Source organism: Saccostrea echinata, unplaced genomic scaffold (genome assembly GCF_033153115.1).
Source record: "Saccostrea echinata isolate AGI-Se365-2 ecotype Australia unplaced genomic scaffold, CSIRO_AGI_Sech_v1 ptg000053l, whole genome shotgun sequence".
In the NCBI taxonomy this organism is placed as follows: domain Eukaryota; kingdom Metazoa; phylum Mollusca; class Bivalvia; order Ostreida; family Ostreidae; genus Saccostrea; species Saccostrea echinata.
In genome coordinates, this window is record NW_026889802.1 from 2,459,454 (window position 1) to 2,478,377 (window position 18,924).

At 35.5% G+C, this 18,924-nt stretch overlaps 2 protein-coding genes across 3 annotated transcripts in view; one reads left to right on the forward strand and one right to left on the reverse strand.

Moving 5' to 3' along the window:
• Positions 1 to 18,924, forward strand: part of LOC133204393 (polycystin-2-like) — a 271,638-nt gene that overhangs the window by 131,232 nt on the left and 121,482 nt on the right. The gene's annotated exons all lie outside the window — the stretch shown is intronic.
• On the reverse strand, positions 9,262 to 18,669 carry LOC133204463 (EF-hand calcium-binding domain-containing protein 6-like). 2 transcript variants are annotated; one of them, XM_061340201.1, is made up of 16 exons: positions 18,184 to 18,669; positions 16,994 to 17,020; positions 16,294 to 16,400; positions 15,205 to 15,302; positions 14,799 to 15,056; positions 14,535 to 14,672; positions 14,282 to 14,385; positions 13,442 to 13,590; positions 13,138 to 13,334; positions 12,609 to 12,719; positions 12,320 to 12,496; positions 11,888 to 12,196; positions 11,547 to 11,790; positions 11,111 to 11,283; positions 10,843 to 11,014; positions 9,262 to 10,171 (listed from the first exon to the last, which is right to left on the reverse strand). In XM_061340201.1, the coding sequence occupies exons 1-16, from the start codon at positions 18,515 to 18,517 to the stop codon at positions 9,929 to 9,931; spliced, it is 2,841 nt and encodes a 946-aa protein (XP_061196185.1). In that variant the 5' UTR covers positions 18,518 to 18,669; the 3' UTR covers positions 9,262 to 9,928. The 2 variants fall into 2 exon arrangements, with proteins under 2 accessions (XP_061196185.1, XP_061196187.1); XM_061340203.1 differs by lacking the exon at positions 16,994 to 17,020 and having other exon boundaries at positions 18,184 to 18,668.

The following is an 18,924-nucleotide window of genomic DNA, read 5'->3' on the forward strand; positions in this document are numbered from 1 at the left end:
CCTCCGCGATTACTTTCTATATGAATTGAAGAAGATTTTCTATGTAGACAGTCGTCCTCCGCGATTACTTTCTATATGAATTGAAGAAGATTTTCTATGTAGAGAATCATCCCCCAGGTTTACTTTCTGTATGATAAATTGTCAGAGAAAGAAAATTTCTATGAATACGATCATCTTCCGGGGAAACATTAATCGAGGAAGATTTTCTATGTAGAGAATCGTCTCCTCTGTAGGATTATTCTCTGTATGAAGAAATGACGGAAAATTTCCTTAGCAAACAGATAGGGTACACATTCTATATGATAAATTGACCAAGGGAAGAGAATTTCTATAAAGAGAATCATCCCCCTGTGTTGATTTTCCATACGATCAACCTATACTGATGAAAAACTTCTAAGTAGACAATCATCCCCCAGGGATAACTTCTTTGAGATAAATTGAGCGATGGAAGAGATTTTCTTTACAGAGAATCATACCTCGGGGTTTAATTTCTTTAAATATGTAGACTAATCATCCCCCTTTTCATGTAAAACATTGACTGAAGAGGGAGATTTTCTATATGGACAATTATCCTCCGGGGATTACTTTTTTTATCGTAAAATGACCGAGAAGAATGATTTTCTTTGCAGACAATCTTCCCCTGGGAATACTTTCTATATGATAAAATTACCGAAGATTTTCTATATAGTCAATTATCCCCCGGGGATTTCTTTCTATATGATAAATTGACTGAGGTAGGAGATTTTCCTTATAGACAGTCATCTTCCAAGGTATACTTTCTCCGCTTTATACAATGAAGAAGGTGAAGAAAATGAACAGAGATCGATAAAAAAAAAAAACCCTACAAACAATACAAATTTATGAACAGGACATAAAACACGGACCCCCGGATCAGGTGCCAAGGAGGAGTAAGCATTCCCTGTCGACCGGTCACACCTACAACCATTTCTCATGATAAATTAAAGAGCTGCCTTTTTGACACGAGATAAAAAGACACCAGATAACTGCTTCTTCAATAAAAATGGAACTGGTAAATTTTCATATCTTGTGATAGGTCATCTACAAATTTACTTTGTTAAATATCATTCTGATTATACACACAAGTACTCCGAATTTATATTAAAAGATGCTAGTCATTGACAATATTTATAATTTTAGCCTTTAGTGACCAGGTCTTCCGATAGTGTGTTGGAGTTCAAAGGGACACTGCTCCTTTATTAGCCGACCTACTTTAATATTCTTATATATATGATGTATGTCTTCCAACTGATTTGGTATTCAAGAGCATGTTCTGAGTACTATTAATCTTTAAATAGAAGCAGGCTGCTCACAAATAAGTTGATGTTACAGAGTTTTCGACATCTCATTTAAAGTCAGCATTTCCCATATTCTATGGTCATTATAATGACCTTGTTAATCTTTGTACATGTGTAAATACAACCTATCGCTTTAGAGTATTTTAACTGACACCAATTATTAGGCCATTGTTTCATACCATTTTAACTACGTCACACCCTGCGTTTACCTCGTCAATACAGAGGGCTCACGGCGGGTGTGACCGGTCGATAGGAGATGCTTACTCCTCCTGGGCATCTCTACCCACCTCTGGTGTTTCCAGGGATCCGTGTTTTTGTACTGTTCACGATTGGCATTCTTCAGTGAATTTATGAGACTGATCACTGTTCGATATCTTCACCTTTTATGTTCTTTACAAGGAGGGGAGATTTCGTATCTAAAAAATCGTCTTCTTAGGAATTTCTTTTTTTTTTGTATGATAATTGATCAAGTGTGGAGATTTTTTTACATAGACAATCATCGCCGGTTTGCTGATTGCTTCTTATGTGATAAAATGACCGAGGAGGGAGATTTTCTATATAGAAAATAATCCTCCGGGGACGACTTTCTATATGATAAATTGACTAACAGAAAAAAATTTCTTCATAGAGGTCCTTATGTGGACCCTTCCAAATATTTTGGGATGAACGTTTTTCTGTTTGGCAGATGACTTTAAAATAACATTTGTATTGTACTGTAATATGTGAGACCTTCATATGCTAACTCTTTATATTGTTTACAATTAATTTATTCTGGATGGGAATTTACTATAATCATAGTACATGATTCTAAAGTGATTTATTAAGCTTAAACAGCATTTATTATGTCTTATTTTTACTCGGATTTGTTTTACAATACCTGCAGTATTACCGTTCGTGGTTTGACAACTTCCCCCATTTTCGATCATTTGTTTACAAATTTTAATCTCTAAATTTCTTCGTAAATACGGTAAAACAATCGTTTTAATTAAACTGAACCTGTTTATAATTACCAGTTGTTGATGTATGTTCAGTACCAGCGCATTCCTTTACCTTCATCTATGTGAAATCGTCATTTTACCGCTCGCGAACTTCTTGTGTACTTTACCATGCGTTTCTCTTGTCTGACTGACCGTTTCACAACTCATCTTGTCACTTGTGATTCTGCTGCCTGATTTTTCATTATTCAACCATGTTGTACATTATTTTTATCTTGAATTATTGTAATATGATGCTGACCACTATTTTTGTCTATTTTTTACCTTATGATGGTGAACTATTGTCTTATTTTATCGATCTCATCGGCGCACTATATTGTGAAGTCATACTTCCGTATTTACATATATCGCTGCGCGCACTACTTTAGAAGGCGCCTAGATTCGAATCTTGATTTTTATAGTAATACTACGTAGTCCTGGATATTTTCATTTATTAAACTAATTACATTATTTAGTGTCCATATAATTAAAGTAATCCGGACAAGGTCTTGTATTGTTCATTAAATGATTATTAAGGTTTGTAATTCAGCTTGTCCGGATATCGGGAATTGTTCGGAATTTCCATAGATCCGTACAGCGTTTGGATTGGTTATAAATTTTCCGGACAAAAAGGACAAACGCTGATTGGTCATAGAAGGTTATATATAGGACCCAGCTTCAGCATCTCGACACTCACTCTCGACTCTTCATCCCTTCGGGTTGTTTGGTTAGAACTAGAGAAAGTCCAAGGTATTCAAGATGATAAATCTTGTAGTGGATGATGCTAATTTTTATAAGGACTTGCGCGTCCGGACAGGACAGTTTTAAGAGTATAGAGATTATTCCAGTCATGTAGACCAGTAGTTTATTTGTTTACAGTTCGAGTTATTAATTAGGACTTATGACCGGAACATTTCTATGAGTCAGTCGTTTCCAAGGTCAGAAGGATATTTGATAGTTTACGTCACGTTTATACATTTTAATAGTTGTCCGGATTGTTTGCTCGGATGTCCAGAGTACTTTAGTAGTTAAGTTCACTTAGGTTATTCTTGTCCGGAATGGCTTGTACGGATTTGGTAGTATTTGTTCGGATTAGCTTGAGCTGAAAATAAATTCATTTTGAGAGTATACACATATTCTGAATAGTTTACGCATATTTTCTTCATAAGTTAAGTGGTATTAGAGTTTAATATTAGGCATATCTAATAGTTTAGTACAGAGATAGTTTATTTGGATTTCCCAAATAGTTAGGGACTGTCCGGATCGTTGCTTGTTGAATTATTAAATTTACAATTAATTTTACGCAATTAATTACGCAAAGTTGTTTTAATTAGAGTTCGAGAACAAGGAGTTGTTTGCAGATACTAGTTATAACAATAAATTAACTGTGTAATGTAGTCGCAAGACAAGTTCACTCCCCCCTTTTTTTTCGGGTCATCTATTGTCTGAATGGTCAGCATCTCATTCGTTGTTATTGTTCTTGATTGTTGCCATCCTAAATAAAAACTTGTTATGCCTGACAAAGGAGTTTTTATTTTGTGACAAGGGTCCGCTCGACTTGTTACAGTACTTTCACCATAGCAATAATATCGATATTGAAAAAGATATATATCATCAGCCAAGTAAATAATTACTGACGACACGATTCACAGTAAAATTTAGAAACAAGTCATAGTGAACTGTTTTGAATTATGCATATCGGATAAAATAAAAACACACTTTATCATCACTCGGACTAAATTCTTAAGCAATGTTTCATTCAATCATACCTCAATATCAAATTGATTATTAAAAAGTACATTTTTTAACAAAAGAATCTCCGAAAGATTGATTCAAGTAATTAATATTGCAATTTGGGTGGACTTTAAATTAGCAGCTTCCCACGTTGAATTATGAAGCAGTTAGTTTTGAAAACAAATTTAGGGAATTTCTATGTATCGGTTTAATTGAAGTCAAGTAAGTACAGAAATATTGATGTACATTTTCTGGGACGTCGTTACTCAAAAAATAAGTTATTAAAATTCAACCCAAAAATCAACGATTGAGATTGGTATACAATCCGATGTCATGACACTAGGATGACACTATGTATGTGACTATGCATGTGACATCATGAACCTACCCTCAGCACGCCTATGGTCTTTAACCCCCCCCCCTTTCCTTTCAACAATTGATTTAGGAAACTTGATAGTTAGCTGCGAAACAGTTTAAGGAATAACTGTTTAATTTTTGGTTCTATGATGTGATCAATCTGTTTGCTCGCGTGATAATTTGCATAAACGCTTTTATGCATAAAATTATCAGGCGAGCAACCTAATTGATCATCATCATAAAACCCCAAAACTAGAAAGTTTTTCCTTATATCTTTATTTTCACTTGATCCTTTATTCCATTTTTATTCTATAATAAGAAATAACTGCAGGTCCCACCTAGTGAATTACTAAGCAACGCACAGCGTGAAAGCATGAAGTTCTGTCACGTGCTGAGCAAATCGCTTTATGTAATATGAGGACATAAAGCAATACCTTATTTGTAGTTTTATCTCCGACAAAGTCATTTGAAAATGTATATTTATATACATTAATGAGGCTATTTATACATTAAAGCAATTATAATTCACATAAATCTCGATCTCTGCATGGATATGCTCCAGTATACATATTAATTTTGAACAACACTTTTCGTTTTCTATATGAAAAAGCAGACCATTTTTATACTTATATGAAGCAGAATTTGACCAAAATCTTATACGTGAACTCGACATTTAGATATATCGACGACGTATTGTCAATTAACAATGGTTATTTCCTTTCTTATGTCGATACGATATATCCCGCTGAGCTTGAGATAAAAAGATACCACAGAGTCTGACACATCTATTTCATATTTGGATATTTTACTTTTAAAAAAAAGTTAATGATAATCTAACAACCAAGCTTTATGATATACGTGATGACTTTAACTTTTCAACTTCCCTTACTTATGCAGCAATATACCTTCATCGCCTGCATACAGGGTTTATATCTCTCAGTAGAGCATGCTCTATGTATGTACAATTTCTAAAACGAGGTAAATTATTGACAAACAAGTTGATGAAACAAGAATATCAGCAGTCTCGTTTAAAGTCATCATTTCGTCAGTTCTATGGTCGATACAATGACCTTGTCAGCAAATACAATTTATCATTGAGTCAAATGCAGACTGAAGTTTTTTCATACTTATTGTTAGGCCATTATTTACACACTGAATTGTACGGATTTTTCCGTTATTTCCCGATCATGACAAGGAGCACACGGCGGGTTTGACCGGTCTGCAGGGGATGCTCACTCCTCCATGGCACCTGATCCCACCTCTGATGTTTTGGAGGTCCTTATTTGCTCTGCTCCTATTTTGTATTGTTTAATGGACTTTTGAGCTTGAATACTGTTCGTTATCTCTATACATTTCATCTAAAAATATTTCTGACATCTTGAACTTTGAGCTGCAAATATGTCTGAGTCAGGTATGTTTTCATTAAGGAGAATCTTCATCAGCACAGAAATATATACATGCAAGTAGCAAAAAGTATATTTTTATAATGATGTACGTTCGCTGTGTTATATGTTCATTTTATTAATCTGTTAATGTTTTATGACTGAGATAAAGATTAATAACAGACAACATTCATCTTCGATAGTTTTCTGTTAGCAGGTTGTGGTACACTGCTATTGCTTTTGGATTATGCACATTTGTACATCACAGATTAAAAATTAATTTAAGAAAACAAAACCAAGTTATCACTCAGAGTGGTGATTGATTGCTTGATTGTATGTTGTTTTACGTCCCATTCGAGAATTTTTCACTCATATAGAGACGTCACCATATACCGGTGAAGGGCTTCAAATTTTGACCTTTGCTCGGCACTCAGGGCTATTGAGCAGTGAGGGATCTTTATCGTGCCATCGCCTGCCGTGACACTGGACCTCGGTTTTAAGGTCTAGTCCGAAGGACCCGCAACTTCAAAGTGCCGAGCGCATTGCGAAGGAACAGTTGCTACCTATTTTTATCGACTTAGGCCAGTCGCGGCCGAGACTCGAACTCACGATCTTCCGATCACGGAGCGAGCGCTCTACCGACTGAGCTACCGTGAACGGTCTCAGAGTGAATGAGTAGAATGATACGAAATGTTACTGTTAAAAAATCTTTTATATATATTAAATGGACATTTTATAAGGTAGACTGATTTATATCACCTTTAATTTCAGTGACCTTGGTACTTCTAAATCTGCTTCATTCAATAGGGAAGATGTTATGGAAAACGAATGTGACAAAAATTTATGTATCCCTTTTGTTCTTATCAACACCGACATGTCATATAGATTTTTTGTATCAGTGTTGCAATATCGTAATAGCATTTCATCCGAAAATCAATGTTACTGGATTTTGAAATTTGCAAAACACTTTGAGCTTGTCAAATAATAGTAGCCTTTATCTAATTCTCATGTTTTTCGTATTTTTCCCCTTTGTGCAGGTCGTGACGTGATATTGTATGAAAAGTTGAAAACCGTTAAAAAAAGAAAGAAAGAAGCGCATAATAGGAACAATACGCTGGATAATATAAAATAGATTTGTCGTACAATTGTTTTAGATGAATATGATTCATTCGAGTAAAATACATGATTTCTAAGACTTTTGTTAACTAGACAGCCAGTATACAAAACTCACAGACAAAAAGCACCTGATCTTGGAAAATACTAATATTTTGTTTTTGAACACTTTTGTTGGTTTCTGATCCACATCATTCAGGTACAAAACGGCTGTCAAATGCTGGTGTTCTCAATTTTTAAAAAAAAAATGACGCTATTTAAGAATGCCCATCTAAATGATGCATAACAAAAAGGAAATTGGGCGACTGCAAGGTGTACCACAGTCGTTAAGAGGTTTTAATCTTGCAGAAAGCACCATATCTCATCTATTAAACAGATACCAACAGCATGGTACAACAAATGATCGCCAAAAATATGGCAGTCCACGCGTGACATCAGCAGTACAGGATCGCTTCATTGATTTGCGTCATCTTCATCATGACATTGTGTACAGCATAAGCTATCCCTGAACTGCACAAAATATCAAGCAAGATCGTTTGCAATTGACTACGGGATGCTGGAATTAGAGCAAAGACTTATTCATGCCATTTTTCTGATCCCACAAAACGCCAATATCGACTTGAAAGGTTTCTGTCAACAGAGTATGGCCACAACAACACTAGCTATGAGTCCCGATTTTTTATTGCAAAGCCTGATGAAAGAGTCAGAGTGCATAAGCTTGGTAAAGAACGTTTTGCAAAAAAATCCCTACAGGAGGTTGATAGATTTGGTCTTGGTAGTGCCAAGATGTTGGCAGCAGTATTGTAAACAGGATTGATTTGGACTTTGACTGAACAACAGTACTCTGACAATGTCCTACATGCACATGTCTTACCAATAATGCAGCATCCTGGAGCCATATTTCAATCAGAAAATAAAGAGCCACATACGGCTCGTCTGACAATCGTATCCTTGCAAAGCCACAGCATCTAATCCTGCCTTGCCGATCTAGATCGCCAGATTTAAACGCATTGAGCTTGCATTAGACAAATAGGCATATTCGTAAAAGACATCTGCATCCCCAGACTGCAACAGCTGAACCAAGTATTCTAATACAGTTCTAATACACACATTTGTGTACATGGGATAACGTCTAAGGCTATCATTGGTGTTTGTAGGGGGCATACCAGATATTCATCATTAATGACCTTGAACTGTCTAAGATTGTAAACTCATGAGTAATTATTACATTTATATTGTAGACCTATGGTTTCCCACATTTCTTTGATATCAATACATCATTCTACTTAGTAATCTTTACGTCTTAATGTGTCATTAAAATTTTTATGTATAAATGGTATAACGCAAAGTGAAAACGCTTAACAATACAAAAAAGCGTAATAACACGAAAAAAGGGCATTATTGTGATTTTCAAAAGGCATAATAGCGCCAATAAATAAATAAATAAATAAATAAATTAGGGATGTCAATTTGTAACCGGTTAACCGATTACTCGGTCGGAACGGCGGTAATCGGTTAGAAAATCTGTAATCGGTTAGTCGGAAAAAATAAAATATATGTAAATTTGAACGCAATTTCCTTCAAATTCATTTTTAAAAAGAAACCTCTGCATAAACATTGATAACGTAACGTTTTCACATATCTATTTAAGCTGATTCGGCGGTAATTATGACTCTCCTGATTGAGATCGCGGGGAAGTGTTAATTACAGTTTAAACACCATGTACATGTAGTTATCACGACAGTCCTCTAATTCTTTGATGATATTAAATAAATTATCGTTGAGCACTTTGAATTGATATGTCTATCTTTTGCCGTTATCCATCAAATTAAAGCATTAAATAAACAACGTAAATTAAGTGAAAGTTAATAATTATTCCGATTTAATTTTGATTATAGTGACGATGCAGTATGAACTTCTGTGACATCTGCTCTGGAAAATTATCAATGCCTGATTTCTCGGGCATGTTTCATGGGTTTCCTTATTTTCCCTTTTCTCTTGAAATTGAAAGAAAATACATGTACATGTAGTTTCCTGATAAGGGTAACAGAAGATTTGTAACTTTAATTCTAACGTCTGTTTTAGTCTTCTTGACAATGCGTTTACATGTATAGCGCTACTTGAAAAAAAAATAAGTCAAGAAAATGTGTATTTTGATACGATTAACCGGTTAATCGGTCGGAACATCTTGCGGTTAACCGATTAGCAATTCTGTATTCGATTGCCATCCCTAAAATAAATATAAGTAAATAAATTAAAAAAAAATTTATATATATTTCATTTGGGAGAGTAATATGAGATGTATTTGAGCTAAATAAAAAAAAAAGATTGTTAATTCTACTTTTGATCGAGTAGTGGTTTCAAACAGAAGAAAAAAGAAGTGACTAAAATTTTTACAATTTTATTGTAAAACGATATTGTAACAAATACATGTAATGTTAGTGGAGACGTAGATGCAGACAAAAGAAATATCACAGTTTCCATCACATCAGGACAAGGTGTGGAGCAGCCCTACAAATCACGGTACAATGTAGCATTAAAAAGCATCGCTCGCTTCAATCAAAAATTAAATAACACAGTCTTCTACACAATACAGTCACAAAATATTGTTTTCATGATTAACCAAACGCTATAAAGTATTGGATTCAAGAAGGGTGCTTCAAAGTTTTAATCTTCATGGGGTTTTACTTTACATCCTAATTGTAGTGTACCTATTGCTCAAAACCGGAAGTCACGTGCACACCTAGAGCTGATAATACTGTTATATAATATATATAAATACAATGACTTGGAATGACAGCAAACACGTAGATGCACCACAAAAATAAGTTATCACATCAGAGTCCAGGCTCACGGACAGTTCACAATGGGAACAAGATGAATGAATCGGCATGATATGAAAAATTATAAGTATACAAGTATAAAAATATTGTTGACATTCAAAGTTTTAAAGGTATTTTTCTTCAATATTCATAAGTTTACCACCATGTACATTCACTTCTCATATGGGGGCACATCTCACAAAACAAGAAATAGTAAATATGTTAAAATGTTAGATTTTTCGTACACTCTGTCTTGTTGCAGGTTTGAATGTTTCATCAATGAACTTTTCATATGGAATTTTGCCAGACATGTTTTGGTCAAATTGAGTAAGAACATGATAAACTTCATCTTCATCCAAAATGACATTGGCCAGTTTCAGGACTGAACGGAACTCAGGAACTGATAGATAACCATCATTTTTTGTGTCAAGTTTCCTGAAAGCCCTACGTAGATTCTTCCAGTCTCCAGCAAGCTGAACGAAATAAACAAGAAACAGGTAATGACAACCGACATAACAATTACAGTTAAAATTGAGAAATGACAATCTAGATCCATGCATACTACACCAGTGGAATGATTACCAAGTATCTTACCTTCTGTCTCAGTAATACTACACCAGTGGAATGATTACCAAGTATCTTACCTTCTGTCTCAGTAATACTACACCAGTGGAATGATTACCGAGTATCTTACCTTCTGTCTCAGTAATACTACACCAGTGGAATGATTACCAAGTATCTTACCTTCTGTCTCAGTAATACTACACCAGCGGAATGATTATCAAGTATCTTACCTTCTGTCTCAGTAATACTACACCAGTGGAATGATTACCAAGTATCTTACCTTCTGTCTCAGTAATACTACACCAGTGGAATGATTACCAAGTATCTTACCTTCTGTCTCAGTAATACTACACCAGCGGAATGATTACCAAGTATCTTACCTTCTGTCTCAGTAATACTACACCAGTGGAATGATTACCAAGTATCTTACCTTCTGTCTCAGTAATACTACACCAGTGGAATGATTGTCAAGTATCTTACCTTCTGTCTCAGTAATACTACACCAGCGGAATGATTACCAAGTATCTTACCTTCTGTCTCAGTAATACTACACCAGTGGAATGATTACCAAGTATCTTACCTTCTGTCTCAGTTTAGAAGTGATACCATGGAGACCCTTCTGAGGAGGTTCTACAATATCAGGAATTGGCAGTTCTGGTTGAGGGTGAGCAAGCAGAGAAAGCATGTTGTTACCATGACGCCAGATCTGTTTTCTAAGGGCAAATGGCTTCAAGAACTCGATATAAGAAACCCTATAAAAGATATAATATTAGAATAAAATAAAAGTGACAATATGTTATGTCTGAAGTAATCCAAAGTGCTAATTTTTAAAAATACTAAAAACATACCGTCCATCTCTCTTCAGATCAAACTTGTCACTGAGTTTGTTTATCTCAAACTCACTGAGATGTACACAGAGCTCAGTGAGAACATCCTTAAACTCCTCTCTTGTAATGTAGCCGGTTCCATAGGGATCCATATCCACAAATTCCTTTCTAAGGTCCTCCCACATGTAATCGACCTAAAAACAGATAAGGGATACCAATGTCAACAAAAATAATTACATGTAGTCGATTTCACACATAATTCAAAGATACCATCTAGGTCTTTTACCATGGGACTGAATCAGTTTTGTTTTTGTTGGCAAAATTAATAAATCACAAACAGATCATATGTGGGTAATATTTGCTACAAGCAGCTGGAAAGGCATGAAACATATGGAAAACAAAAAAGCTGGAGTCCAAAATTGATTCACTTCACAAGATCTTGGATGTATATTGTTACCTTTGACCTCAAACTGTCCTCCAACATGTCGGCAGCACAGTTGAGTTTCCTTGATCTGATCATGTAGTCGGCATCTCCTCTCTTGGGTGGGTTCAGTTTAGCATTGGGGAAGGAAGCCGACTTCTTTGAGAATCCAAAATGGCGGATAAACTCATGGTAGTCTAAGGTTTTGTCTGTATTGGTAATAAATGTCTTCCAGAGGTCTCTAATTTCTCCACGAGAAACTTCTGGTCTTATGTCAAATCTAGAAAATAATGTCATTATTAGTACAATTGTCCATTTTAGATATTCAAAGAAAGATCTACGAGAATGCAAAACGATCCATAAAAAATTGCAAACACCTCTTAAGTAGTTGATACATCATTTCTTGTGATAGTCTTTCGCTATTTATTTCATCTAGTTCATAAAATACTCTTTCTATATCTTGGAATCGTCTGTTCATAAGATCTTTAATGACTTTGAACAGTTCCTGTGGCGTGCGGCGAACTTGAGCGTAATCTGCCATCACTGGTTCATCAATGACAAGTCTATCCACTGGGCTACCCTCTGGCATCTCTGGGGGACCTACTTCTGGGATCGGACTTGGTACCTTAGGAGGACCAGATGTATCCACATCCTTCTCTTTATCAAAAAGGCTCTTGGCTTTGCCTCTGGATTTAACAAATGAAAAAAACATAAAATCTTTCAATAGATTCATGTATTCTTGTAAAATTATCTTAAAGTTTGTGATAAAAATAGTATCAAGACTGCAAAAACTTCTTTCATGCTCATACTTTGTGTCAAATTGTTGCATAAAGTCAGCATATTTGATATTGCCATCATCATCTAGGGGAAGTCTGTCCACAAAAGCCTCAAACTGGTCATCTTGGAGGTGGAAATTAAAGCGACTCTCAATGGCCGCTCTGAATTCCTCTTGGCTGATTACATTTAGACCTAATTTGTCTATGCTCCTATAATAATACGGAAAAAAATCGGCATATTAGCCTTTGAAATTTTAGTTACTGCAGAAAAAAAAAATTGAATATTCAATTTTGTTATGAGTAAATGATTTAAAGGACATACTTGAAGGTTCCTAGAAGAGCCAAGAAATCTCTCTGGAACATGTTCATCAACTGTACTTCAATGCCGCTAATTGAGGAAACCTGACTGGGGCTAGCGGGTCTGTCATTTACCCTGTAAACAGCAGTGGACATACATTAAAAAAGTTCTTCCTCAGATTTATATCTTGAATGATTTTATTCAAGAAACACAGAGAATATCACCCAAGTGTAGAAATCCATTCGCTAAATAAAGGTGCTACAAGTTTGCTAAATCAGACCAACATTGAGAGATACCATGATTTTTGAGAGACAGAATGACAATTTTAAAAAAAAGAAGAAATGCAATCTTTCTAAAACAGGAAAAACCGTTAAGCTAGAGAGTTGATGGTTGATGAATTAGTCGTGATGTGATGGATGTGTGTCTACTACCATCAGGCTTAGATCCCTGTCTCAACTACTGCCCAAAGTTAAAGAGGCTACACAGCTGGAATCACGGCACATCTACTGCACACCTGTATGAATAAAATTTAATAACTAACAATCTGACTAGCCTGTGCTTTGTGTTGGTCAGGATGTTGTGGGTCATGCCAATTTCAGAGCGGTCCTGGAATCGGTGGAGGAAGTCTCTGTAGGGAACTCCATCTCTGTGGGCTTGTACGGCACATCTGGACAGGAAGGCAGCAAGGAGCTTTTTCTCCAGCTTCAGGTGGAACTGAGCTAAAACTTCCAAGAAGTCGTCAAAACTCACCTGTCAAAAAAAAAAGCAACAAAAACATGTATACCTCTCAGAGAATTTATTGCAATGTCAAAATCCATTTCATAATTCTCCCCAAAAAGATGCTGTAAATGACATACCACGCCTTTGTTTGATGAGTCTTTGGCCTCAAACGCCTCCTGCATCTGATGACATCCCTCTCTGAATTTGCTCTTTAGCCAGCGCTCTATATCCAGGGACTGTTTCCTCTCAATCTCCTTCTTCCTTGGTGTTCTGTTCGATGAAGGTCCTATCAAGTAAAGACAGATGTTCCATAATTATTAAGTTTATTTTTCACTTTGATTCATTTTACAGCGGCATTTGGTGTTAATGTAGCAAAATAAAGAAAAACAACATGTAGGACGGAAATTAAAAACAAACAGCAACAGTTTTCTTCTTCATTTTTCAGTTGCAAAGTGCAATAATGCTAAAATCGATTTCGGCGATTGCTCTGCAGGAGGGTAACTACAAAGGGTTCTACAGCCTCTCTATAAACAAACTCGTGACTACCATTCCCAGTGACTGTATATGGAATGCCAAAAATCATCCAATAGATATAAAATTCCCTTGCAACCCATAATGCAATACATGTATATCGATCAAATTTTCTGTCAAAATCCTATGTGCTACAGGGAAGTTTTAAAGTGCTGGTGGATTTGATTACCCTCCATGATGGATGAAATAGCTCTTTAAAATGATTCCCATCAATTATTCTAAAAAGGATTGCACTACAAAACACAAGGAGAATTCTACAAGCCCAAACATTTCTCCTTTGCATGCAGTCAACCAATCCACGCTTAGTCTTACCTTCCTTCACCGTTACCTTTTTACCCGTCTTCTTGGAGTCTTTTCCTATCATTTTAAACCAATATAGTTATCCTTTGAATATGTTATTTTTGTAAATGATCGTATCCTGTCGGTGGTGAAGCATTTTATCTTACCTTGTATAGGAGATTTGATCCTTTCATCTCCATTCTCCAGCTGAATACCCAGAGCGTTCAGGAACTGTGGGCCGTTGACTGTTCCAGTATTGTTAGGATCATACCTACATTAAAACACCAAGTTTAATAATTTGATTTTTGATTCTATCCATTTATTAACTAGTATACCCTTTTGACAATATTAATCTAATACATGGTTTTCATTCAATCAGGTTGTTTATCTATTTTTATTCCTTGATTTTTAAAATCGTACTTTTTCCAAAGTTTTTCAAATTCTGTGTCTTCCATGTAAAACATTAATTTATTCAGCATTTGTCTGAATTCGGGTTTCAGAATTCTTCCCGTTCCTCCAGGGTTCATTTGAGGTATTAAATCGGCAATATCTAAGAACCTGGAATTAAAGCACGCAAATTAGACCGTGACAAAAAATAAAACAATGGTGCAGTTTGGGTTATTGACACAAGGTGACGACAAAAAAAACCCACAACGGGTGAGTTCAATTAGATATTTTTCTCACTTTTGTCTAACTTTTTCTTTCAGTTGAGCGTGGACTTGTGACGAATTCATCGTAGCCTTGTCTGGCCACATACGCTGGACAGGGTCCATCCAGCGAGGATAGTCATTCTGAGCTTGTGCCTCGTGGAAGTAGGCGAAGAATTCGCTATAATTGATAATCTGTTTGTCCTTGAACCCCAGTCTGTCCATTAATCGGTTAAACACGTTCTGAGATAGGTTCCTGTTTAGTATGGTCATCAGGATTCTGTAGAATGCCTCTCTGTAAGTCAAGTTAATTTTATTGAGAACGTATTGGAAAATCTTGGAGTATTGCTGTAAATATTTCATACTGGGTACATAAGAACTTTTTCAATTTTCGTTATAAGAGTGTTCGAACTCGATGTTTGTTAATCACCATATGATAATACCTAGAGACATTTCCTTTCTGTTCCGGATCGTTGTCCTTAAACTTCTTCTTGATTTCATAATAACTACCCTTAATTCTCTGCCTTAGCATGGTCTCTATCTGTTGTAAAATAAAATCACTAAGGATAAGATTTACCTGCCATAACTTGTTATAGACATGGATAGAAATTTTTATGCAATACACCAATTTCCAAAAAATGAGTAAACAGGTATAAAAGAGCATTTGGGAAACCTGCTCTCTCGATTCTCGGCTAATATTTTGAGAAAAGGAACTGTAGTTTACACTGTCAAATATTATTTAGGAAGTTTCCATCACGGTTTACGAAAATGTCAGGAAGCTGAAATCATTATATTTCACGACAAAAATATGTAATGTTTGTATTTTATGTTGCAGAAGCTATTCTATAAATTTCTTAAATATTGCAAGATTCTAATAGAACTGTAAACTATAGGCCTGTACTGTAATTTTGCAAATGTCCACTCTTTTTTTTAATGATGATAACTATATCTGAGGTATAATCCATATAAACTCTAGGTTATATAATGACTTTTGTGTATGTCTGTAAACCATACCATAGCTAGGGTTTTACCCAACATTACTTTTGACACCTATACATTGGTTTGACTTTAAAGCAATTGTTTCCTCTTTAACTATTGTTTCAAATTAATAAAATAAAATCTGATAACAGGAAAGCCGAGTTTACATATTTATCAGTCACTTGCAATACAAAAATGAATTTTACAAATCGATTCATCTTTTACATGTATTAAAAGGTTAATGGTGGTTTATTATTGTACTTTCGTACAGTTTGCAAAGCTTGGCAAAAACTAAATGAAATCGATAGGCCAGGTTTCTTCCAATTGAAAGCTGAATCACTCATTTTTTGCTGTTGCAATCTCTCTCTCTCTCTCTTTCTCTCTCTCTCTCTATATATATCGTTGCGAACTTTATTTTAACGGTGATTCAAATTTGCACTTGATTTTAAATATCAAGCTATACACTGTGTTTTGTTTTCTGTGAGGCTTCACTATTAACTTGTTATTGACTTAGAACATTAAGCTGGTTGTGTGTCTGTCGGTAGATGTCTTACTTCATCGATCTCTAGCCTGGCCTGTTGGGAGACTTGAGACAGGCGGGAGGACATTCTGCTGGGAGGGGCACCGTTCTCCATACGGCTCCCCATATCGGCGCGATTCCCTGTAAAGAAAGTGTCATTATTTGTCACTCTGTATATCAGTGTGTTCATTGAATTTCAGTAAACTTGATAAATGAAATGAATAAGTTCATATTTTCTTGTAAACATTTACAAATTTTATCGCCCTCTTAACCGCAATACTATCTAAAAACATTCTATAATAAAATTGAGATATACGCCCTACTTGACAATGATTTGGTGGTTTTAAATTTTATCAAAGTGAAAGGTTGCTTACAATGCAAGAAATTGATTTACATGCATTCTTACATTTCAAGTTCTGTCTACAGTTTGTCCTTTAATGGTTATTGATAAATGACGTATCGACCAGAGAAAAACCTATTGAAACTCCAAAAAGAAAGGGTGCGATATGAACAACTCGAGACCATAAAAAACTCTAATCCAAGTGATATAATATACTACACTATATTTCATAAAACTGGCAGAAAAGAAAAAAATTCAAAACTCTCTTTAAAAGCGAAGTTAATTTATGCTAGGACTAAAGAAAGAAAATACTAATGATCCGTGGAAGAAATCTATTCAGTGAAATATACATATAAAAAAATCAAAAAGAAATAAACCAAAAAGAGGAATCTACCCGGCTTTGCTTCACAGTTACTCTGTCCTGTAATAAACATGGAAACACCAATGTAAATTGACATCTGGCCATGGTTTTTAATAGTTAGGTTTAATGGTAGAATCAGGGCGTCAGATATCTATTTATGTTTTACATCTTAAATGGCTTAAATTCAAACTAGATAAGATCAATACTGAATAGTAACTGAATCAGCATTCATGATCAATTATTATCATCACAACTGATTTAATTTCATACACTTCCTGAATGTCAATAGTATAAATGTTAATTCTTAATACGATAAGTAATTTCTCTGGGGTCAACCCTCATTAATTAGTACAGTGTTAACCGGTGGCCCTGGAGACGGGGTCGTGTTCAGTTACACCCCACTGGTATGTTTAATGGTTGAATCGTTACCGAATTTAAATTGCCTTTCAAAACATGTCGGTTGAAAAGAATTAATATTGAATAAAAATATTACTTTTAAAGAAATACAAAGTGTATTGACACAACCAATATGTTAAATATTTTCAAGTGCTGGATGTCTAGAATCCTTTTGAACGGGGCTGTTAACCCCGTGGGTCCACGCGCTGACCGGTGAAATCTGGACTAAAGCTAAAACGATCATTTCCGAGCACAGGAAGCATTCTAAATGGTAAACATTATTGAGTAAACTATTTGTTGGTCTTTCATTTAAAGCGTTTATGCCAAAGTAAACAGATATTTCGTGTGCTTAACACTTGAAGGAACCTCGATCTACCCGTTCGCCAAATCTGTTAGATAACTCCTGAATATGTACTGCTACCTAGTCTTTAATCATGCTAATCACACCCAACATGACAGTATAAAAGTGTTTTGCACCTTGACATGCATTTAATTAATATAATGACATTCAACAGAAAAATATAAATACATTTTCTCTTATTGTAATTATACTATGGTTTAAAATTCCTACGCCGACATATGGAAGAAATCTCTATTTGAATCATAGAGTCAGTGGAAAATGCCAAAAATAATGATTACATACATTCAAATTTAAAGTTTCTCATATGAAAAACATTGAATAGCTGTGTAATGCGATATCAGAATGATCGCCATGAGATACAAGATTGGGCAGCAATTGCAAAAATTGAAACTGAGGTAAAGAAAACGATATAGTTATTCATTAAACAGTGTTAAAAACCCCAAAACAAGCAAATAATAAATCTTACCGAATACTGGCAGTCTGGTCTTCGTGGGGTCTCCGTAAGTGACCTCCACCCCCTCGGGAATGCTCTCTATGGGGAGAGGAGCCATCATCTGTCTGGATGCTACCCTACTATCCCGGCCATGGGCGCTCAGACTCTTTCTGGCAGTGTATATGTTCTCGTTTGCCAACGGTCGACCAGTGGGGTGGGAAAGAGGTCTGTCCCCAGAGCGGGACACCCCTCTCACATCCATATTAGTGGGGTTACCCATGCGAGACAGTGGATGCTCGATTTGGGGGAGATTTACCCCCATTTTTTGACCAATTGAGGCTGGCCGAGGTATCCCTACCTGCGACATGTCTACTGCTTAAAAGTTTCTTCCAGTAGAATTTACTCCCGTCACAGTTTTCCAAACAATTAATATATTTATGTATATAAACCTGTATAAGCCACTAGTCTACATATAGGACCTGTACTCCACATTCAAACAACCGGGGTAGTCCCTAGCAACGATTGCCCGTTACCCCGGCACACTTGTCATTAATTTGCGCATGTATCGATAAAAGTCGGTATTATTTCCCCTGCTTTTTTGTTCAAGACCTATTCAGAATTGATCAGGCATTAAAGCCCTAGTTAAAAGGAAATAGTTCTTTAAAGATCTTCAACATATAATCCACAACTATATATTTAAGCTGTATTCAATTGTACATATATCATTAAAAACATTTGTGGAGGCAAACATACACTAAAAATTTCTATCGATTT